The following is a 25,293-nucleotide window of genomic DNA, read 5'->3' on the forward strand; positions in this document are numbered from 1 at the left end:
AGCACAAAAGTCATTTAACATGTTACCTTTCAATAAAAATCTAGCACAAATAGTTACTTTTTTAAAGAAGTAATGGAATACTGTCACAGTAACCTTTTGGTTAACACTTTCTGTGAAGCATATATTTATAATACATTATAAGGGCATTCTTAAGGCTTTATAATGAATGCATAATGCATTATAAAAAAAATATTATAATAAGATAGAATAAACATAACAACAATAATCATAATAATTACATATTTGTGGTTATAAGTTTAAGAGTATGATTATTTATAACACACAATGAACACCATATTAAATCTACTTCATTTACAGTATAATGGACTAAATTATATCTTGACATTGTTTATTTAAGATCTGCACAGTACTGAGTGGTTAGATGTTGAGTGTTTCCTGTGGAGCTAATGTTAATCAATTAATGTGATCTTAATAATCCAACTGAAAAAAATGCAACGTTTTATATGGTTACATTTTATTGATGATCCTCTTAATCAGTCAACTATAAGCAACTTTGCAACGACATGCCAACTAACTCTCATTAGAGTATTAGTATGCTCAAGAATAGTTGAATCTAGTATGGTAGAACAAGCTGACGTACTTGCAAAGACAGTTTACTTGCATAGTCAGTTTATTTGTTGGTTGAGCATCAAAATAAAGTGTTAGCATATATTTACAGTAACAGACATACAGTACTAATACTCTAATCACCGTGTCATATAACACAGTCATCTGATCTGATATCTGATCTAATGGCTTTTTGAGATAATTTTTATTATTATTATTATATTACTACTACTACTTATAAGTGCTCTTTGACCTCTTTAAGTAAAGTAACTTCAGAAAAATGGCAAGATATGAGACTTATAATACATTATAACTATGAGAAATATAATCAATTGTGAAAGTGGATGCAACATGTTCATTGTGTTATAAATCATCATACTCTTAAAAGGTAAGTAAATATTATAAAATATTAAAACTGTTCTTATGAATATTCATAAGATGATACATTACATATTACAAGTTTTTTTTATAATGCATTATGCATTAATTATAATGCCTTAAGAATACCCTTATAATGCATTATAAATATTGGCTTCATAGAAAGTGTTACCACATTTTGCTTTAAGCAACATTCTTCAATACTGAATATAGCTTTGTATGTGGATAGAAAAAAAAGACAATAGGATCAGCGGAGTGTAAGTGTGTCAGACTGAGGTGATTTATCTTTGCGTATGACATCACCTCGTAATTGGCCACATGAAGTCCCACGCACCTGCTTTGCCAATCTGTACAGCCAGTTTAGTGAGTTTGCCCTGCAGTACAGACTTCTCCTTCTTGGGCACGTTGGATTTTTTCTTCTCTCTCTCCTCCACTTCTCCACCCTCCGCACTCTTCAGAGGCTGCATCTCCATGGCAACGGCTCCATCCTGCTTTTTGGCTGGTGGGTGGGACATGAGTTAGCGTCACTACATATGGACGACAAATCTGTCGTGTCACAACTCTGAGGCATCGTGAGAGGCCACCGGCATGAACGAGACTCATTCAAAGCTCTGAATACCTTCAAGCCACACGCCGATTCTTTACGCCCAAAGATGTATACACACATACACCGGGACACACAACGAAGGAAAGCAAGACAAATGTGAAGACGCACAGCATAAACACTGAAGCTGGTTAGAGTCGGACCAAAACAAGTTCTCGAGTTCTACAGAGCTGGCACTATTCAGCAAAATGTGTTTGGGTGCTTTTTCTCGACACCGAAAACAATGAATCTACGGTTACAATGTACTACGCAAGGAAGCGTTGTGTGAACCGTTGAGCTACCGAGTGTGATGTTACACTAAGAGTGTGTTTCTGCCTCTTTATGTATCTGGCTGTGTGCATACATGGTATTAGCGATTATATTTCCCGTTGCTATCCTCATATAGCAACAGCGTAACTGAAGAGTCAAAAGAAATTTTCCACAACAAGAAAATAATTAACCCCTCATTCTCTCCATTCATCTACTCTACTATCACTGTGGTACCTTTATTCTGATTGGCCTCCACAGCTGCCTCTGGCTGCTTGCCTGTGAGAGAGAAAGACAGAGAGAGAGAGAGAGAGAAAGAGAGAGAGAGATAGAGGGGGAACAAGAGAATAAAAAGCGACAGACAGAGCCAGAATGAGAGACAGGGCACACAGTGTTCTTGAGTGGGGAAAATGAGAGTGCACAGAGCTATGGAAACAGACACACGAGCGCAAACATATGGCACACACATTGAGCTGAGCTCTTAAACTATGACATGTTAAACCTGTGAATGTGCTCCAAGCTGGGCTAATCCGACTCTATTTAGTGCTTATTGTAGTCACTTCATCTATGCTGAAGGTGTTCTGTAACTCCAGTGGACAACAACAGGGCTGTGCATTACCTACCATTGGTGATGCCACTCGGTTTGGCCATAGCTGTTAGTGAGTAACTACTGTCCTCTGATTGGATAGCGAAACACAGGGATAGAGCAGGTGTGGAGGAAGGGGATCATGGGAAATTGTTAGGATTGGGTGGTGGTAGAAGTAAGAAAAGACAAATTAATGATGATAATGAACAGAACGGAGGGATCTTAAGATGTGTTTTAACTACATTTCACGTTTAGTGTCCTAAAATACAGCACTCATGGGGCAAGATGCTGAAAAACTGTTAAACACAGAGCGACGGACAGAGATATACAGTAGATCAATAATTAAAAAAAATACTGCAGGAAGAATAAAAGCTCAAATCTACTGAATCTACTTTGTTAAGCAATCAATATATTCATCTTTAAGGTTACTCTTATATAATATCTATTAATTACCATAATTTGGGGGCTTTGATCAGCAAATATTTATATAATAGTTAACTAAAGCTGAAACTAAAATATAAAAAATAAAGAAAGAAAATGTTACTTGAAATAAAATAAATGTTAACTGAAATAAAATAATATTTTTATTTAAGCTAGTTGCCGAGGCAACATTTATAATTTTAATTTAGCTTAATTAATTTAAACTAAATCTTAAATAAAAATATATAAAAATATATACATACATATTTAAAAAACAATTATTAAAAATGACAAAAACAACAAAATAACTAAAATGTTATTGTGATTTATCAACACATTAAGTAAATATTTTATCAATTTATCGATAGCCCTAATTCTTATTTATGTATATTTTATGGCCACCTGCTAATTGAGGCACAATGTAGAATATTTATATAAAAAAGGGTGTAAAAAAAACTAAATATACACTGTCCCTCATGCATTCAAATAGATTTTAACTTCAAATCTTAAATAGTGGAGTAGTGGAATAATAAAAGGGTTGCTTTCATTATTTGTCATACTCTATGTGCATTCTACTAATCTACAGTCATGGGTATCAGAAATGATGTACAAATATTCCAAATCTCTTTCGCAAAAGCAAAAACGACGATGGAGTTGTGATTGTGAAGCATTTCTAAGTCCGTTCCGTGGCTGATGACACATAACAGAACATGGCGCCACTTCATCCTTCATCCACCCACATCCAACCTTTGCTCTCTCTCCCTCTCTCTCTCGTTCCCTTTCTCTGAATAATTAATCGGCCTCTTCCAATATAACTCCTAATCCTTCTCTATTCCCTTCACTCCAGTCTCCTCTCTGTTTGGCTGCAGGTTAAATTACCCATGACAGGAGCCATAAAGTTTGCAGCAGTAGAGATCTGCCTGTCTCTCTTGCTCGTCTTACCATTCATAAATATTCCTGCAGGCTCCGAGCCCACTGGTCCTCCATTCATATCCAACCCATCTCTCTTATATGTACGGATCTCCCACCCCCTCTCTCTCCATTCTCCACTGTCTGGTAGTGCTACTCACAACGTGTGCAGTCATTCTCACTACATCCTACACTAGCCTCAGCATTTTCTCGGAGTATTATGGTGTCTTTTGGTTGGCGTTTGATGCTCTTCCTTCTTACACCTACCTTTTTTCTCTTTCTTCTCCTCCTCCCCTTCTCCGGCTCCCAGCAGAGTGAATATGATGCCACTCTGAGAGTTGACTCCAACTGCAGTTACCAGCATCCTGCCTGATCCCTCCATCACATGGGTACCTGAGAGAGACAGACAGATTTAGGAGAAGACACAATGTAGACAAATGATAAATATATATATATATAGAGCCTACAGTTTAAAAATCTTAATCTATAATTACCTTGACAAGAATCTACTGACTGATTTTACATTTAGTGCACAAATTCAAATTGGCCAAAAAAAAAAAAAGAAAAGTCATTGCAGCTCATATGTCTGTGATTATTTTCACATTTTCTCAAGAATTCCATTTAGACATTGACTATTTTATCTACAAATACAGACAGCCTGGCCTGCTGCAGTACACCATTAGCATTTGACTCCAGACCGCGCACAACAACAGCCTCCATGCATCAACTTCACAAAAAAATATAATTGGAATATTATTCAATAATATCTTCAGTAGAGTAGGACAACCTCATAAAGGGAATGGAGTTATCATCCCAAGTGTCTAAGAATAGCATGGAGGAAGGGAGAGGGCATGCACCAGTGCTCACAGCAGGAAACAGAGATTCTCAGATCTAATTAACAACATCTGGATGCCACTGCAGCATCTCAGTTATTCTGACACACAGAATGCGGACACTCTGGGTGCTTCGTGCTGCTGACTGACAGCTGACGGAGCACAGCCGAGAGGAGAATACAAAACTACTTTAGACACTTTTAAGAAAGGTCTCTTAAGGAAAGTGATGGGCATCAACCTTCACAGCGAGTCTTTGCTACAAGCCTAAAGAATTATACCTATACAGATAACAATATTAGCATTCACACCTACAGACAATAATGTGTTGCAGTTACTGTATGTTGCCTGCCACTTTAAATGCTCAAACTCTTTTTGAGGCAAAAAACATTGAAAGTCAGTCAGAATCGATCAACTTTCAATGCTTTTTTGTTCATGTGCAGGAGAAAAATATCTTATAAAATATATTAATCCAGAGACTGATATTGTCATAGCTTGGTTAAGGACTTTATTATCTAGGCATCAGGCATTTATTAAAACTTTATAGGTATAATTATTGTTATCATACTCTGTGTGAACAGGCCTTAAGACTTTATTTAGAATCTATTTTTTTGTTAAAGTTTGTTATTTTGTTAACTTCCACCACACTGACCGCTTTTCTAAACTCCTTCTTCCAAAGTCATGTCCACAAAAAAAAAAAAAAAAGTTTCACAGACATTACGATTAAAGTCAAAATGAATATGGTAACACTTTATTTTAAGGTGTCCTTGTTACCTATGTTACATGTGCTACCTATTATAATAACAATAAATTATGCATTACTCCATGCATGTGACTATAAGCCAAACCCTAATCCTAACCCTATATAGTAATTACATGTAGTTAATTAATAACCAGTACTTTACTGAGATTATTAAATAAAATATTAAACAATATAGTTATATTGTAAAAACAAGTATATAATCAAATTATTTATAGCATATTGTAAACTTATAATAGTTACTATTTTTATCTTAATTTCTTCATTTTCAGATGTTAAAGCTTTCATTTTGACTGAATGCAGGCAAATAAATAAATTGCTGTGAGTTTTAGAGTGAAGCATGAGATGCATGATTCATTCAGGTTTCAGCTTTACTGTGAACCGAAACACAAATCATTTTGAAACCACCATTAAATATGATCTAGCAATCTACTGTGTGATCCACACACACGTACGCATGCTTACCAGAAAGAAGCATGGGGTCCTTGTCGGCCGACTTCCGCACATGATCTGATTCGCCGGTTAAAGCGCTCTCGTCGATTTTCAGGTCATTTGCTTGAATCAGGACCCCATCAGCAGGTAGGAGGTCACCTGCAAGAGGAAACAAAATTGGGACAAATAAATATCCCGTGATCAGTAGAGCATCCTTAATAAGCCAAAAAGCATTCACTGTTCCTACCAGTAATGCTATATTGCACAGAGTACATTATCAACAAATGAGTTCCAATCGTGATTTGTGGAAATGTGAACATTAGTCTAAAAATACCCCTGTGTTAATCCACACCTTCCTCATATTAGATGAGGTAAGCCTAATCTCAGCATTTATTCCATTCTCCGGCCTCAGCAGAGCAGGAAACTGACCGTATTTGACCTGGGCCATGTCCCCAACCACCATCTCTGCGACGGGGATCTGGATGACGTTTCCATTGCGCACCACAGCGAATCGCTGCTCCAGCTCGATCCGGCTCTGCAGTCCCCGGAACTGTTTCTCTTTACTCCAGTCATTGAAAGCCGTCACCAGCACCACGCAAATGACGGATAGTAGGATTGCCGCCCCTTCGATCCATCCTGCCTCTGCCTCCCCCTCATCTTCAACTCCTACTCCCCCAGCTCCACAACCTGCAGAGGTTAGAAGTTCATTATTACATGGACGTCTGAAATACTTGGTTCTGACTGATCGATTGAAGTTTGCTTTTTGTTGGGAGCAATTATTTTCAGATGAAGAGCTCTTTAACAGGCTTCTTGGAGACATACGTGTGCTATCTGGTTCTTGGTCCCCAGCTGAGATGACTTTTAATGGGCTGAGATGATTGTTTTGGTGCCTAATTAGAAATTATAGAGCATGTATTTATTATTAAACACCAAAACATGCTAATTAATGTCATTTGAAACATCACATCAAAGGGATTAAATATGATTTTAACATTTTAAACATTACACAAATTACACAAGCAAAAAATCTTTACAATTCTTTGTGTTTTCGGTTTGCAAGCTAACAAGCATAGCACAATCCGGTTAAGGAAAGCTCTTTTGATTAGCTAGACTAAGATATCATGATAACACTTATTTTGCAGATACTGAGATAAGCATGTCTTTAATGTCTTTCGATTTGCTCTGTGGTCTCTTTTTTGTTTCATACCAATTCAAGTTTGCCATCTTGCAACTGATGATTGAAGCTTGTGTGGTTCATTATTTATTTATTTATTTTAATATCTTCACACATCAGTTTTAAAGTTTGGGAAATTATTCTTAAAGAAATGGAATTTCTAGAATAAGAGCAATTAAATTGATAGGGAAATTGATTAAAATGACAGTAAAGTAATTTATAATGTTCATATATAGTGTTCGGAATCAAAAGGCCTTAAAGAAATGCTACAGTCAGAGTCTGAGAAAATGCAGCGTTATTATGATATCTTAAAGAAATATTTCCACAAATATATTAAACAGTAGTAAATCGCCATGCAACTAATAGAATAACGTGCAGTAAGGCTAATGGTATAAAAAATCTGTTCACCCTGTGAGAGTTTGTTTCAATAATACTCAGCTGGTTGTAGATTATCCCTTCTTTATGCAGAGTGACATTTAGGTTATGCACCACTCAATATGCAATTGTATAAAACTTTCAGAATGTTTTACTGTTTATTTTTCCCCAGCATCCCTAAAATGGTTTTCTCTTTCTCTGCATTCTTGCTTGACATCCTCTTTTCTCACTCCATTTTCTCACATTCATTCTCACCTTTTTCCTCCCACACTCCCTTGATTCAGTTCTCTCTGTCTTCCCTCCCACTCTCTATCCGTCATTCCCTCCTCCCTCGACCCACACCATGTCTTTAACTCCCTTCCTCTACACACCTCACCCCTCTAACATCCCCGTGTAGCTTCCCTCTCTCTCTCACCCTCGCTCTCGTGTCCGGGTGGCTGATAGAAGGACAGGCCGAGGGAGATGATGGCTGCAATCTCCAGGATGATGAGGGTGACGTCTTGTAATGCCTCCCACACCAGCTGAAGGAAAGTCTTGGGCTTTTTCGGGGGTATGAAGTTTTGTCCAAATGTCTGTCTGCGCTTCTCCAGATCTGTCGGGTTATCTGACAAGCCTGAAAAGAAAAGAAGAAGAGTCAAACAGAGGTCATGACAATTCTTTTGCAATGCGTGAGCACCCTCACCCCCAGGGTAATGAGTGGGATATACCGTTAAGGAACTTGGTGTGCCTCTGTCATCCCAGAGCCTGGGAATTTCCCGTTAAGGTTCGAAACATCCTGTACATTTGGCTTTACCCAATACAGGACACATTGTTTTTGAACAGTCATTAAGAATGAGTTGCTTGTGTTTGCTATCTGCAGTCTGGCTCTTGACGCAATGGATTTTAATGGTTTTTAGCCTTAATGTCTTTTGCCAAAAAGCATTTTTGGCCAAACTAATGTCTTTTGACAAGGGCACTATACAATTTTACTGATAAATCCTTGATATCTATCTAAAGACGAGGATATACAGCCTGGGTGCGATTTGTATATATAAAAAATAAAGTAATAAAATAAAAAAACCAAGGGATAATTGAAACAGAATGTCACCATTGGAAATTTATAATATAGTAATTCATATAAATTAAAAAAATATATATTTGTCTAAACTGAATAAACTAAATTATATATTTTAACATTTAACTTACTGACTATATCATTTGCAGGCTCTCATATTAAGAAAACACTAATGAAAAATAAATATATTTGTATATATTAGTATACTTGTCACACACCTGGACTCATTTAATGTGTTTTTGCCCGTGACCCAGTTTCTGTCTTTCCGTGTTTGATTTAGTTTTCCAGGTGTGTCCATTATCTTCCTCATGTGTTCCATGTCCCTGTTAATTTAATGATTCCATCCACCTGTGTTTCCCCAATTATCTGTTGTTCATAAGCCGTGTCCCTTCAGTTCTGTTTTGTCGGGTCTTCTCACTTGTGCTCACTTGTGACCACTTGCTACTTACGTGTGTCTACCTCTGTGCTCCATGTTGGATATCCCCTGTGTTGGATATATTAAAAACCTTATTCCGTTTATCCTCGACTCCGTGTTCCTTCAGGCAGCGTAAATCCGTGACAGAGGACCCGACCCGAAAAAGAAAATAGAAAACTGCGTGTTTTTTCCCTCCGTTTTGTTTTTGTGTTTTCAAAGTCTTTTTGTTTCTTAGTGTCTATGGATCCCCTCTATCGTCCCGAATTCCTCATCCTCCTGCTGAAGCAGGAAGGACGTTCTCTCGAGGACCATACCAAACAGTTTTTCCTATTAGCTAATGCCACCAGCTACCCGGACGGCGCGCTCTGCACCTTCTACAACACCAGCCTGAACTCCAAATGCAGAGCGTTGTCGTCCGAAGATGGTCCTCGAGAGGATTTCGCCGCATACGTGGAGTGGACTCTGGCGAGAAATGGGTCACCTCTCACCGTCTGCCCCATAGAGGACCTCGCCAGCCCCACTCCCGACCCAGAGACCAGCCAGCCACCATCACGCCGCACGGAGCCAGAGCCCACCGCAGCCGCAGAGCCCGAGCCATCCACTGACAGGGAGCCGGAACTCGAGAGCGCGACTGACCAGGTGTGTGAGCCGGCAACACCGTGCATCGTGGGAGTCCTCGTGGAGATCGAGGGCGTGGAGGAAAGCCCTGCCCACACTCCTACGACTGAGGGTGAGCTGTATACAGTCTCTGAAGGTCATATGGAGCAAGCTCTGGATCTGATGGACTGGTCTATGGAGGTAATCCCTAATTTTCCTGTTTCCCCGCTGGTTCCGTCCAGCCCTGATTCCCCTGTATACCCTCTCAGTCTCCCACTCCTACCTCCTCCAGTCATTTCCTCTGCTCCATTTCCGCTGGTTCCGCCCAGCCCTGAGTTTTCTGTTTCTCCGCTGGTTACGCCCAGCCCTGAGTTTTCTGTTTCTCCGCTGGTTATGCCCAGCCCTGAGTTTTCTGTTTCTCCGCTGGTTCCGCCCAGCCCTGAGTTTTCTGTTTCTCCGCTGGTTCCGCCCAGCCCTGAGTTTCCTGTATCTCCGCTGGCTCCGCCCAGCTCTGAATCTTCTGTGTCTCCGCTGGTTCCGCCCAGCTCTGAATCTTCTGTGTCTCCGCTGGTTCCGCCCAGCTCTGAATCTTCTGTGTCTCCGCTGGTTCCGCCCAGCTCTGAATCTTCTGTGTCTCCTGTATTCCCTCCCAGCCTCCCTCTCCCGCCTCCTCCCAAACCTGCTGGTCCCTCTACTCCTCTTTCGCTGGTTCCGTCCAGTCCTGATCCTCCTGTCCTTCCTCCCATCCTTCTCCTCTCTCCTCCTCCTAGTCCAGCCAGTTCCTCGCCATCCCTGCTGGTGCCAGTCAGTCCCGCAGCTCACCCTCAGTCCGCGCCATCGGGGCGCGGTGGTTCGCCGCTGGACTGCCAGTCTCCAGCTCCGCCTTGGCGTGTTAAGGCCCTGTCTCCGCCTCCAGCCTCCGAGCCCTGGACTCCTCCTCGGTCCTTCGACCCAGCGGCTCCGCCTTGGCTCTTAGCTCCCTCGTCTCCACCGTGGCCTGTCATCCCACCTGCTCCACCGGGCTCCCTCGTCCCTCCGGCTCCACCTTGGTCAGTCGTCGACCATCCGCCGCCTCGGGACTCCACTCCTCTGGTTCCACCTCGTCACTCCATCCCTCCGGCTCTGTCAGGCTCCTCCTTCCCTCCGGTTCCACCTCCATCCTCGGTCGCTCCGGCTCCACAGCGGTCTGCCAGGACCCTGCCTCCGCCTTGGTCGCCTGAGCCTTCTGCTCCACCTAGGCCCTCCGGAACCTCGACGTCCCCCTGGCTCTGCGGCTGTGCTGCTCCATCTTGGGCTCCTCACCCACCGGTGCAGTCTCCGCCTGTCGGCCCCCTGGTGTCGTCGACCCTTCCTTCACCATGGCTCCTCCCGCCGTCGACCCCACCTTGGATCTCCGTCCTGGCTGGTCTCTGGTGGACCATCTGGCTCCTCCTGCTCCTGTCTCCTCCCTGGCTCCTTCCTCCGTCGTCTCCTCCCTGGCTCCTCCTTCTTTGGTCCCTGTCTGCTGGCCCCCTCCTGGAAGTCCGTCCTCCACCGGAACCTCCTCCCAAGTTCCCACCTACGCCTCCCCCTGTTGTTTCTACGGTGCGAGGACGCACCTACCGGGAGGGGGGAGTACTGTCACACACCTGGACTCATTTAATGTGTTTTTGCCCGTGACCCAGTTTCTGTCTTTCCGTGTTTGATTTAGTTTTCCAGGTGTGTCCATTATCTTCCTCATGTGTTCCATGTCCCTGTTAATTTAATGATTCCATCCACCTGTGTTTCCCCAATTATCTGTTGTTCATAAGCCGTGTCCCTTCAGTTCTGTTTTGTCGGGTCTTCTCACTTGTGCTCACTTGTGACCACTTGCTACTTACGTGTGTCTACCTCTGTGCTCCATGTTGGATATCCCCTGTGTTGGATATATTAAAAACCTTATTCCGTTTATCCTCGACTCCGTGTTCCTTCAGGCAGCGTAAAACCGTGACAATACTAAACTGGTCTACTAAGTCTGCTAAATTTGAACAACTAATTTTGTGTTTAATGCACTTTAATTGTACAGAAGTAGTGCTGAAGACCAGCTAAAGATATACTGAAGGATATTTTATTGTGCTAAAGTTGAACTATTGCAAGTGTACTTTAAATATCTTGCATTTAAAGACCGATATTATTCAAAGATCATACAATCCTCATCCATTGTGACCTAAAAACACATTTCAGGCTTAATATTAAGAAATGTGCACTGTGCACAAGCAGTACTTCAAATAAAGTTTCATTATAATATGTACATCAGTAAGATACAAGCAATATGTAAGTAAATAGTTTTAAACTATAATAAATATAAAATAAATGCATTTTAAATATTTTACTTTTTACTAGGCTGTAAAAATTTCAGCCATCTATCCCAACTAATTTGTATTATTTTATTCCATCATAAGTTATAATGTTTTGCATGTTTTACTAGGTTGCTTGCAATACTAAAAATAAAATTTGGAACCCAATTCCATAACATACTACCAGACTTTCATTCTGAACACAACAAACTCATGCAGAAACATGCACCTTGTTTCTAGGAGACTAGAAACAAGATGTCACCTAGGAGACACATGACAGATGAAAACAATATGGGTTGAAAACAACATGCTTGATATCCTCTCACAGGATGGAATCACAATCTGCTTTTCTGTGAGCAGTAACAATATGTTATACCTAATAAACAGCACTAATTCTTGCTTTTATTGAAGAATATACTTTTTTTGAAACTTCTCAAAAAAAATCACAAAATGACTTGTGTCATTCATTTAATATATAAATCAATATCAATTATAATAATATATCTTAATTTCCATTAATAAAAAAGTTAAATCAACTATCTTTGTCATAATTACCGCATATTATGTTGGAATTGTGTTCAGAAAGACTGAAGCAACAAGCTAGCTACCAAATACAGTTTGCTAGTTTAGTGTAATTCATCATCCATGCTGTTCCCTTTCCTCCATACAGACTAGGTTTCCATCAACTAAGGGTGCTATGCATATTTATGCATTTTAGCGGACACTTTTATCTGAAGCGACTTAAATTCAAGGTGCACATTTACATTGGATCCGTTCTTGCTTTCCCAGCAAATCAAACCAATGACCTTAGTGTTGCTAGCGTGATGCTCTACTGTTTGAGCTACAGGACGGATTAAGAAAATTCAAGGTTTCAGAAAAAGCTTTCGAAATTTCACATCAAAGTCAACATATTAACTACTGTAGCATTTTATAGGCCATTTGTCACAGAACACAGTGGCGAAAGATGGAGCCCAACTCAAACTGAAGTAAACTGTTTACAAGGTTAATAATAAGGTGATCATTGCACAGCGGCTTAGGTAACAGTTATGCAAATACTAAACCAAACTAGTGAAGCCATTTGTAGTTAAAGAAAAAGTAAAAATGCTATTCCAAAAGTCCCCATTATATTGGTGCCTTTTTACCAAATAAGTAAAAAAGTAGTTTTTTTTTCTAGTATTTCACCAGTCCACTTTGGACGAAGCCAATACTTACAGCTTGAAAAAAATGTATATGAATAGAGTTCACAGATTCCGACAGTGAACAACTCTAATACCATTTCACACAAAAGTGCACACACACACACACACACACACACACACACTCTCTCTAGCTTTAAATACACTATGGAGCTATCAGACACCTTAAATAGCATATGCACTGCTTCCCTTTCCTATTATCACCACGCATTCAAACAACACATTTAGCCATCTTACAATCTCAAAGATATAAATGAGGGTCACTAAGACGAGTTGAATAACACAATATATTGCATGTGTACGATACAATAAAACATAACCAAAAATACCCAAGCGTATTTGAATGTACCGATTTGTTAAAGCAGTTTATTCCAAAGTAAGAAGCGATGAGAGTCGGCCTGAGCCACATCTATTGAATTTCTGATGTAAATAATTAATCGCATGTTTCTGCTCATTTCAAAGGGCTCCTATACAGAACGAGAGGCTGAGAGAAGACAGGAAGGATAAAGAGAAATGGATATGAAGACACGAGACACACTGTGTTAAATGTGCCCAGTGTCTTTCAGTCTTTCTCTTACTCTCAGTCTTTCATAGATTGGGGCAGTTTCCATAGTGATGAAGACATCAAGCTCAAATCGTGCTGCTCTTCAACTTCCTGTCTTCAAGCACCTTTTTGCCCAGCTACAGATGATGTCACTGATTCAGTGCGGACCGCGTGAGCCTTATAATAGATTTTTGATTGGTCTGCTGTGGAAGCTGTTTTTGCAGACAGCGAGTCTTTTAGAGCCTGAGAGAAAAATCATGATGTTTTCAGTCAGTGTTGAAGTCAGTGGAGTCACCCGGAGTGAAACCCAGCATTACAGCTCGACTGAACGAGGCACTATTGACGTCAGTCTATGAGTGTGCAGTGAACATGCTTCAGGGACATATAAGGACAGGACAATCCAACCAGAAAATACTTTAAGTGGACAAAGGAGGAATGTATGGGCTGGTATGTATACCGCCACTGAGTCAGAGCATCAGGTCGACTGTTGGCAAGAGCTCCTGCGGTTATACTGTATACTGATCACAGTCACTCCATACCAGCACTCAGCACTAACCTTGCTGTTACCATTACTGAATGCATGATTATACAACACTCCGAGAGAGAGAGAGAGAGAGAGAGAGAGAGAGAGAGAGAGTCAGGAAGGACAGAAGATGAATGAAGATGACTTATGCTATCTGAAGGTGTTAAAGGGACAGTACACCTTAAAATAACAAAACTTCGGAAACACTTTAGAACATCAGTTAACATGGACTTACAATAAACAATTCTTCTACAGCATTTATTAGTTTTAGTTAATGTTAATTTCAGCATTTATTAATGCATTTTTCAAATCAGAAGTAATATCTGTTAACATTTATTAATGCCCTTTTATGCAACACTGTTTTTATTAAGTAACATTGACAAAGATTAATAAATGCTTTAAGAAAAACATTGCTCATTGCATTATCTAATGAATTAACAAACGAATGAGACCTTATTGTAAAGTTTTATTCTATCATTTACTCACCCTCATGTTGTTCAAAACCTGTATTGCTTGATGTCTTTCTGATATTTTGCAGAGAAATTTAGAATCTTTTATTTATTTATTCATTCATTTTAAATTTGATAAGAAGTAAAATGAATGGTGACCTTTCAAGTTTTAACAAGGACACAAAGGAACCATACCTATACAGTGATCTATACAATCTATATGATTTTTGTGATCTATGCAATTCATGCACTGTATTCACAGTTTTTTGAAGTCATATGATTTTGAAAATATTCCTAGCTCTACTTCACACATTGACGAGAAAAGCTGTCTGATTTGATAAGTAATGGGTTTTTAAACAGACCTTTTCAGTGAATTGACTGACCGACTGGACTGATTCGTTAATGAATCAGACTAAATTAGCTGACTCACTGACTGGTTCCAACGATGAACAGATCACTAAAGAGATAAACAAAATCAAATTTAAGTGATAATCCACTGAAAATCTCACCTAGATCTCGTTAGCACAGTTATGAGAGAAGCAGTCCGATTTGTGAAGGAACTGTTTTCCTGAGTCAGACCTTTACAGCAAACTGAATGATCCAAATGATTCGGACAGATCAAGTACACAAAACCAGTCTAAATTATTTGTTCATGATCGGAAATTATCATAGAATAAGAAAGGTATATTTTGGTCTGTTCTTCACAAAGCTATTGTATAATTTCAGAAGATTGTACAGCAAACATTATTTGGACCACATTTATGATGCTTGATTTGAATCTTTAAAGTTCAAGTCTCTAGATAATCTATCTGCATGGAAAAAGCGCTCAGCACATCTTCAAAAATGTTCCTTTTGCATTCAACAGAAGAAAGTAAGTTATACAGGTTTGGAACAACAGGAAGCTGAGTAAATGAAGACCGGTTTTCCATTAATGGATGAACTGTCTCTTTAAGAAAAACTGCTGAGTAGCTATGCCCGCATCTATTCGCTTTAAAGAATCTCTTGCTTTTCAAACACCCCACATCCTTCTCCCCCCACCCCACTCACTCACTCTCTCTCTCTCTCTCTCCATCTCCCCTTGGTGTGTCCTTGACAATGCGGCAAGCTGTACCAGAATTCCTTCTCTCCTTACGTTCTTTCCTATCTTCCTTCTCTTTGTGTTTTTCATTCTCTTTCCACCCACCACCTCGATTGCTCTGGATCTCCATGCCCTACTGCTGCAGAACAGGTATCTGTGTATGTTCAGGCTGATAGATTGATGTGTCCACGCCCTGCACTGAAAACAATGTTTATACTGTAGCAGCAGGCTGCTGTGTGTGGATCTGTGGCCTGCACTCCGAAGCTCGGCTGAAACACATTGCAGGAGAGGAGGTAGAGACACTAATGGACTTCCATTTTCAGGGCCTCATCTTCACAGTGTCAGCCTTATTCAGCGTCACTTCATCTCCTCCCCCTCTGGTCTCCTCTCCTCTCCTGTTGTCTATGCTTTGTCATGGCCATGTTACAGGATTAGTTCAGCTTGCACTTGCACTTAAGAGGCAAACTCCACTTATTGTTTGACTATTAGCATCAGGAGCATCAGATTTTGTTATCACCTGTCAACAGAGCAGTCCCTGATGTCAGCTGTTAGCTATCTCCATACATAAAGCTGGTCTGAAAGCTTTCACGTCTTCTCAACCATGACACCAGTGGAAGTGTGGAGGTTTTCAAATCTTTTGTATTGGTTCATTTTAGGTTTATCTTGTGAAAGGGGTTTTTACAAAGAAGGGCAACATCTGATATTCTAACCACCACATATATAAATGCTTACTTAAAGGGTTACTTATCAGTTTTCATGAAAATGATATTTCTGTCATCATTTACTCACCTTCATGTCTTTCTAAAGCACAAATTAAGAAAATTTTTATGAAACCTGAGAGATTTCTGTTCCTCAATGAAACCAAAACAAAAAATTCAAAAGACAAAAAAAAAAAAAAGTATTTATATGATGTGCAGATTTAATTAACCTTTTCACATATAAACATTGGTGTAGGTGAACTATCCCTTTAAGAAAAATATGTTAAAAAAAAAAAACTTTTCAGCAATCAAATAACGGATTCTTGTACTTTTTTCATTCATTCCGAAAATAAAAACTTTCCAATCTGCAAAGAAGCAGTAATAAACCTATTTAATAATTGATGGCACTTTTTACTTTCTGCTCTCTCTTCAATAGGATGAAGTTCACAAGACTCTTCGTTTGGGGGCAAAAATTAGCATATCAAAATTGTAATATGTTTTACACTTCTAATCTGCTACCAAACTATGGTTTACCAATCGGTTTGGGAAATATTTTAAGGCTTATTCATTACTGAAGACGCAAATGCTTTAAGCTACGAAAGCTCAATTTCATGCATCACTGCCTTCCAAAATGTTTTAGATTCCAATGGACTCTGCGCACCATCACATCCACATTAAGCCTCACTGGTCACTGGAACTTTTGGTGCAGCACACCAAACAGTTTGGAAACTGTAAGAAAATTAAGCACAAAATTAAATCCTGAGGAAGGGTCAAAATCAACATATTTCTTATTTTAAAAGATTTTTTCCAATTATGCCAAACTATAAAATTTTTCATTCGCTAGAAATTGTGAACACAAATATTAGAAAAATATTTCTCTATGGGGCTTTTGATTATTGTTGTGGACAATGGGGCAGCCTAATCACACCACAACACAACTATGCATTGCATTCTCAGTGTAACCACAAGAGGCGCTATAGTGAGCATCTTATCTGTGTTCTATCGTCCACTTTCTCCTTCAGATCAACTTATATCATGAAAAAGCAGCAGTTTGTAGAAATTGAATATGTTTATATCTGCATGTATAGAAACCTGAAAAAATACATCCAGTTTTAAGAGATACATTTAAAGGTAACTTTATCGTCCCCGTTGAGGCTTCCTAGTGCTATAGTAATGTAATGAGAAGGGAATAATTGGAATTAGGTGTTAATGCACACGCCCCTTAATTTGAATGAATTGTTGTGGCTTGATTAAATCAAAGTGTACAGCTGATGTAGGAGGAGATGAGGATTATTTAAGGATGGGTTGAGCACTAGTCGAGAGAGATTCCGCGAGCTCTCACTGATGGGGAAACGCTAGACGGCCGCTCGGGATAATTAGTATCTCCGGCGGTGAAGATAGGTAGTCAGTGGTGGGTAAATGTGTTAGACAGCTAGGGACATGACTTTGGGCTAGGAGAGCTCGTGACCGATGTAACTTTGAGATAATACCGTGATTCGAGAAGCTGATTAGGTGGACTCATAAACTGATAATTGAAGATTTCCTGTGTATCCTCCTCACTTGATGTGAGCTCGTCCGTTTTGTATGTGGGCCAATTTAGGCAAACAAGGGGTAATCTGTTTTATGAGAGAATGCTATATTTTAACAAGTAATAAAGAATCGTGTATAAACTGCCATCTGATTGTGCGGGTCTCTGCCTTCCTTGTCCTTTAGTGCGGTTGTTACACTGGTGGCAGCGGTGGGATTTAATCCCTAACGATAATAAAACAGCCGTACGATGGAGGGCAGAGATAGGCACAGGGATGTGTCAGTGGCTACCCCATCTACCTCAGCAATCGTAACGGAACCGTCGCCTTTAGCCCCAGCTGCATCATCAAACGTGTCTATGGCGCGTCCAGTGTTTATGCCGGAGACCTTTACCGGTACGGGTCGAGAATGGTCTGATTGGAAGGAACAGTTTGAGATGGCAGCTGTGGTAAATAATTGGAATGACGGAATCAAATTGAAGTTTATGTCACTCTTATTATCGGGGCGAGCTCGAGATATCTATAGTGGTCTTTCGGTGGAGGCCAAGCACAGTTATGTTTTATTGAAAGATGCTTTAGGTAAATGTTTTGAACCATGTGAAACCGCAGAATGGAATCGCGTTAGTTTTTCATCACGCAAGCGCATGCCGAACGAGACTTTACGTGAGTTTGGTAATGCGCTGCGGAGGTTGGTGACGAAGGCGTATTCTTCAGTAGGTGCAGATACACAGGATTTATTGGCTAGAGATCACTTTATTGCACATGTGGGAAATGGGGAGACTCGTATTCGATTACGTAGTATTAAACCTATTACTTTAGAAGAAGCCATTAATATTGCCAGTGAATTCGAACTTATTCAGGGATTAGAACAATGTACGATTACCCCTGATGCGCGAGTTCGTGGTCTTCATATTCCTGCAGCAGAAAGTAAGGTAGATTCGCTGACGGAGGTGGTGGATGCGCTTCGTAAGGAAGTTCAGACTTTGCAAAAATCTGTACAACAACTTTGTGAGGCAGTTCCCACACTTTTAAAGAATAGCACTGTTGAACCGTCAACTTTAAGTGCGGTTGGGAAACGACAGGTGCAACCTGTTGGAGGCGGTTGTTGGGAATGTGGTTGTAATCGCCATATTAGGAGAGACTGCCCTTATCTGCAGGGAAACGAGAGGGGGCAGGCATCATAGGCCGAATGCCTGCCCCAAAGCAAGATCATTTTTTTCAGTTGGCCTCATCAGTTCAAGGCAATCCTGGGATTTACCTTGCTGCTAAATTAGGTGGGTGTGACGTTAAGCTTCTGGTCGATACAGGTGCTCAAGTCTCAGTAATACCGAAACAGAGGTGGCTTACTATTACGAATGGTGGGGCTCATCTTGAACATCACGAGGGCGTGGTTAGAGTGGCCAATGGGGGGAGGATGCCGATTTTGGGTCGCTGGCAAACCGTATGCCAATTTGATTCACTAACTGTCATCACAGAGTTTCTTGTGGCAGATTTGGAGCCTCAGGAGATTTTGTTGGGCTCTGATTTTTTGCTAAAATATGGCGTTATTATTAATCTTGATCAAAAGAGCTGTCGGTTAATGGGGAAACAGATTCCCCTCTTGTTTGGCAATAATAATGGTATGCAGCCCTGTGATGTGATTGTGCATGTTGATACACCTGTTCCACCTCGTAGTGAAGTCTTGATTACAGGGGCAGTGGAGGGGGTATCTGATAGTTTGCAGGGCATGTTAGAACCGTCTTCCTCCCTTTATAACCATTGTGACCTTTTGGTGGCAAGGGTAGTGTGTCGAGTAGAGCAGGGTATTCTGCCCATTCGTGTAATTAATGTCACTGATGACACCCATATTTTAAAGCGTGGGATGAAAGTGGGTAAGTTATTTTTTGATGTGGTGGTAGAGGGAGGAGACGTGGCTATGGGTAAGAGTCCTGCATTCTCTGTGGATACGCTTATGGATCAGTTGAAATTACACGAAAAAGGCTTTGGGAAGGCCGAAACGCGGGCAGTGCATGAGTTATTGTGCAAGAATTTGTCAGTTTTTAGTGTGAGAGATACAGATTTAGGGCGGACGCAATTAATAACGCATCAGATCGAGACGGGGGATGCCAAACCTATTAAATTGCCTCCGCGCCGTGTTCCCCTTCATCTGCAAGATGAGGTGATGGAACATATTAAGGGCATGCAGGCAAATGGAATTGTACAGCCGTCGTGTAGCCCGTGGGGCGCGCCTGTGGTCCCTGTACGAAAGAAAGACGGGACCCTTCGATTTTGCGTGGATTATAGGCGGTTGAATGATGTGACCCGGAAGGATGCATATCCCCTACCGCGTATTGATGATGCATTGGACAGCCTTGCCCATGCACAGTGGTTTTCCACTCTTGACCTGGCCAGTGGATACTGGCAGGTCGAGGTGGACCCTATAGATAGGCATAAAACCGCTTTTGTAACACGACAGGGGCTATTTGAATTCAATGTTTTAAGTTTCGGTTTGTGCAACGCACCGAGTACATTTCAGCGCCTTATGGACTTGGTGTTAGCGGATTTACAGTGGACTACTTGCCTTGTTTATTTAGATGATATTATTGTTTTTGGGAGAACATTTGGGGAACATCTGCAACGGCTGGATGAGGTCCTTGGTAAATTACGGCATGCGAATCTGAAGGTTAAACCCTCTAAATGTACATTGTTTGCCACTCAGGTTCGTTATTTGGGGCACGTTATATCTGCTGATGGAATCCGAGCAGACCCAGATAAAATAGATGCGGTGAGACAATGGCCTGTACCGAAAAATCAAACTGAAGTTCGGAGCTTTGTGGGGTTGGCATCTTATTATCGGCGATTTATAGAGGGGTTTGCTGAAATTGCGCGACCGTTACATCGTCTCACAGAGAAAGGTCGGAAATTCAAATGGGATGGGGAGTGCCAGCAGGCGTTTTTACAGCTTAAAACAGCCCTTGTGACAACTCCAGTTCTCGCGTATCCCGACCCGCACAAGGCATTCATTTTAGACACTGATGCGAGTGACGTTGGCATCGGTGCAGTTTTGTCACAAGAGGTCGATGGCTTGGAGCGGGTTGTGGCGTATGCTAGTCGAGCTTTAACGAAACAGGAACGCAGGTATGCCACCACTAAAAAGGAGTTGCTCAGTTTGGTGGTATTTACTAAATATTTCAAGCATTATTTGCTTGGGAAAGAATTTATATTGCGTACTGACCATAGCTCCCTAAGGTGGCTTCATAATTTTCAGGGGCTTGAAGGACAACTGGCCAGATGGGTGGAACAGCTGGCCAGTTTTCAATATAAGATTGTGCACCGCCCCGGGAAAAAGCATGTTAATGCGGATGCGCTTTCACGCTTGCCATCATTTGGTGCCAAGTGTGAAGATTTTTCAGATCCACGTCAGGAGGTTACTGCTTCTGTGTGTGCTGTATGTGCAACGGTCCCTTCGGAGATTGAGGATGAGTTGGTGGAGGCGCAGAAGAAGGATGCTGTTTTACAGCTTGTAGAACAGCTGTGGTCGCGGGGGGAGGAGGGCCGTGCTGAAGCACAGACAAAGGTGGAAGTGAGAGGGTTTTTGCCCGTTTGGGATCAGTTGGAGTTTGAGCAAGGGCGATTAGTGCGTAAACCGCCGCTTAATACAGATGCTGCATTAAAAAGTCAGGTGGTCCTTCCGAAGGTGATGGTTCCAGAGGTTTTGAAAATGTTGCATAATTCTGCTACGGGTGGTCATCTAGGAGTGCAAAAATTACAGGCGAAAGTAAAGGATCGGTTCTATTGGCCTGGGTGGTTTGAAGATGTAAGGAAGTGGTGTAGGGAATGTACGGAATGTGCATCTCGTAAATTTGCAGCATTGAACGCTCGTGCCCCGTTGCAGCCCTCTTTTGTCTCTCGGCCTTTTGAACGTGTAGCGTTAGACATCTTGGGGCCTTTGCCTTTAACGGGAGAGAAGAATAAGTATATCCTAGTAATTGGGGATTATTTCTCAAAGTGGACCGAAGCGGTTGCACTTCCAAATCAAGAAGCAGCGTCCATAGCTAAAGTTTTGGTACAAGAGTGGGTGTGTAGATTTGGGGTCCCGCGCAGTATTCACTCGGATCAAGGTCGAAACTTTGAATCGAAGTTATTTACCGAGTTGTGTGGGTTGCTGCAGATGCATAAAACAAGAACTACAGCTTATCATCCACAGTCGAATGGGATGGTGGAGCGGTTTAACCGTACTTTACTTTCTATGCTGTCTTTGTTTGTGGATAGTAATCAGCAGAATTGGGACACGCTCCTGCCATACGTTATGATGGCTTATAGGAGCAGTATACATGCTACTACAGGGTTTTCACCATATAAGGTCTTGTTTGGACGAGAGATTATTTTGCCTGTGGACGTTGTGTTGGGAGTGGGGGAGACGGAACATTTTGATTCGGCAAATGATTATGTGGAGAAAGTAGCTGAAAGCTTGTCTACGGTAGTGGAGGCTGTGAAAGCGCATCAACTGAAAGCATCAGGAAGGCAGAAACGATGCTTTGATTTAAAAGTGTCCCATCAGTTTTATACAGAAGGGGAATTTGTGTGGGTGAAGAATAGGGTGCGTAAGCAGGGGTTGTGTCCAAAGTTGCAAAGGCATTTTGTGGGGCCGTTTGTTGTTATTGAGCGGGTGACGGACGTTTTGTATCGAATAGCTCCAAAAGAAAAAGGGCTTGAGCGAGTTGTGCATTTTAATCGTCTTAAGCCATATGTTTTTAATTCATTTGCAGGAAGGCCGGAATTGCAGAGTGTTGAGAGGGATCGAATGTTGGCTGGGGAAAGGAGTACGCTGCATCCTGACCCTGCTCTAGTGGCCGATTCTGCACTGCATCCTGACCCTGCTCTAGTGGCCGATTCTGCACTGCATCCTGACCCTGCTCTAGTGGCCGATTCTGCACTGTATCCGGACCCTGCTCTGCCACCTGATCCTGGGCTGGACGTTATGATGCCTTCTGTTCCTACTCCGTTACCTGTCCCTACATTGGATGTGGGTGCAGCCCTTTCTGGTGATAGCTCCTGTGCGGCTGTGCCTATTGGATCTATAGCCTGTGAGTCGCGGTCTGGGATAAAGAACGGATTGGCTGAAAGACATTCATCGCGGGCCAGGAGGGTACCGGCCAGTTTGTTGGATTATGATTTATCTGCTTAACTCGAGGACGAGTACTTTTTGCCTGGTGGGGGGGTAGTGTAATGAGAAGGGAATAATTGGAATTAGGTGTTAATGCACACGCCCCTTAATTTGAATGAATTGTTGTGGCTTGATTAAATCAAAGTGTACAGCTGATGTAGGAGGAGATGAGGATTATTTAAGGATGGGTTGAGCACTAGTCGAGAGAGATTCCGCGAGCTCTCACTGATGGGGAAACGCTAGACGGCCGCTCGGGATAATTAGTATCTCCGGCGGTGAAGATAGGTAGTCAGTGGTGGGTAAATGTGTTAGACAGCTAGGGACATGACTTTGGGCTAGGAGAGCTCGTGACCGATGTAACTTTGAGATAATACCGTGATTCGAGAAGCTGATTAGGTGGACTCATAAACTGATAATTGAAGATTTCCTGTGTATCCTCCTCACTTGATGTGAGCTCGTCCGTTTTGTATGTGGGCCAATTTAGGCAAACAAGGGGTAATCTGTTTTATGAGAGAATGCTATATTTTAACAAGTAATAAAGAATCGTGTATAAACTGCCATCTGATTGTGCGGGTCTCTGCCTTCCTTGTCCTTTAGTGCGGTTGTTACAGTAATTTTTAAGCGTGCATGTTTGTACAATGGTTTTTAGTGTGTGGGCTTAACGTTTGTGTCAGTGTTTGCATACATTCAAATGGTATATTTGAGCCCTTAAAGCAGGGTGAGGCACTCATTATGCAACAGCAGGATGCAGTACTAGAACCACCAGGTAAAAAATGAACAGTACGCATTCACCCCTCACTGACATCCTGCAGGAAAGAAAAGTCGCACATGAGATCTCAGATGTTTCTCATAGACATAAACAAAAGAACCACAAGAACCATAAGCAACAGCTTTATCACAAATCTATTAATACAATTAGAATAACTCAATTTTATTTGAGTTTTATAGTTTTTATCTCCACCACTATCTAAATTCTCTTCTGCAGTCCTCATGGCGTATAAAGCATCACAGCAACACATTCAATTACGAGTCAGAAGAGGATGGATGGATACGCCAAGAATTGTGATCACTGCACGGACCTTTCGAGACACTGACTCTAGTGAGTGAGTCTCTCCAACTCTGTTTACCCAGTAACCCCTCTCTCTACACCCACCTCACTCCGACAGCACCGTCACCTAGCAACCCAACACGACGCGTGCACTCAGAGTGGGAAGTTGGCTGAGTGAGCCAGAGAAAGAGGTGGTGGACAAGTGTGAAGAGGTGAGAGAGAAATCAAAAGAAAGGAGGAAAGAAGGAAATATTTAGGGTTTAAAGAAGTCTTAAAGAATTAGTTCAGCACTACTGAATTAAAATTTCCTGATAATTTACTCACCTCCATGTCATCCAAAATGTTGATGTCATTCTTTCTTCAGTTCAGAACTTTCAGGATTTTTCTCCTTATAGTAGACTTCACTGGTGGCCAATGAGTTAAAGGTCCAAACTGCAGTTTTAATGCAAGGCTCTACATGATCCCAGCTGAGGAATAAGGGTCTTATCTACCAAAACAATCAGTCATTTACTAAAATAAAAAATACAAATGATGTCTTGCACTAGCTTTTTGACGTGTGCCTATGACTTCATGCTTTACCTAATCATGTTGAAAAGGTCACGTGTGGTAAGTTCTTTGTCTATAGGACCTTTCGCACCGCAGAAACCTTTTCATAGTACCAGAACTAATTGTGGAACTACCCACTTTTTGGCGTTTTCGCACCGCAGGAACTAGGTGTCACATTTTATTATTAGGTCTTTCGACACACACGTTTTACCAAATAAAAACGACAGCACTTTTAGAGTTCATTGCAGTATTTGATGTGAGCATAAGTATTGGAACTGTTGAATTTAAGGCAGATGTAAAAGATTAAAAGCTAATATTTAGTTGCAGATCCCTTGCATGCAATCAGAGCCGAGTCTGCAACCCATAGACATCACCAGACTCTTGGTCCTATGCTTTGAAATGCTTCCCCCCAGCCTTTAATGAAGCCAATTCCAACTGTTGCTTGTTTTGGGGGAGTTTCTGTCTTTAGTCTTCTCTTCAGCTGGTGAAATTAATGTTCAATTGGATTTAAATCTGGAGACTGATTTGGGCAATCTAAGACTCCACATTTCTTCGCCCTGATAACGACCTTGACTGAACTGGCAGGGTGTTTTGGGTCATTCTCCTGATCCATTATGAAGTACTTTCTAGTGAGTTTGGTGGCATTTTCTTGAAAATTGGTAGCCAAGATGATTTTGTACCCTTCCAAATTCATTCTGATACTGCCATCATACATTAAGTCATCATTAAAATGAAGAGGTCCTGTTCTAGAGACAGCCATGCATGCCCATGACATGACACCACCTCTTTACAGATGAGGTTGTATGCTTAGGATCATTTGCAGTTCCCTTTTTTTTCCACACTTTTGCTTTCCAATCACTTAGATAAAGGTTAATCT

General features: G+C 41.3%; 1 protein-coding gene across 5 annotated transcripts in view; it reads right to left on the reverse strand.

The window, feature by feature from the left end:
• The window catches only part of atp2b3b (ATPase plasma membrane Ca2+ transporting 3b), a 62,014-nt gene that overhangs the window by 25,034 nt on the left and 11,687 nt on the right, over nucleotides 1–25,293 (reverse strand). For 4 of the 5 annotated variants that reach the window (XM_052593578.1, XM_052593574.1, XM_052593575.1 and 1 more), the window contains exons 3-8: nucleotides 7,697–7,894; nucleotides 6,162–6,419; nucleotides 5,766–5,891; nucleotides 3,978–4,103; nucleotides 2,033–2,074; nucleotides 1,280–1,444 (exon numbers count right to left, since the gene is read on the reverse strand). In XM_052593578.1, the coding sequence (XP_052449538.1) occupies nucleotides 1,280–1,444; nucleotides 2,033–2,074; nucleotides 3,978–4,103; nucleotides 5,766–5,891; nucleotides 6,162–6,419; nucleotides 7,697–7,894 (915 nt within the window). The remainder of the gene's footprint in view (nucleotides 1–1,279; nucleotides 1,445–2,032; nucleotides 2,075–3,977; nucleotides 4,104–5,765; nucleotides 5,892–6,161; nucleotides 6,420–7,696; nucleotides 7,895–25,293) is intronic. The other variant, XM_052593577.1, reaches the window with a different exon arrangement.

Source organism: Carassius gibelio, chromosome B23, assembly GCF_023724105.1.
Source record: "Carassius gibelio isolate Cgi1373 ecotype wild population from Czech Republic chromosome B23, carGib1.2-hapl.c, whole genome shotgun sequence".
Classification (NCBI taxonomy): domain Eukaryota; kingdom Metazoa; phylum Chordata; class Actinopteri; order Cypriniformes; family Cyprinidae; genus Carassius; species Carassius gibelio.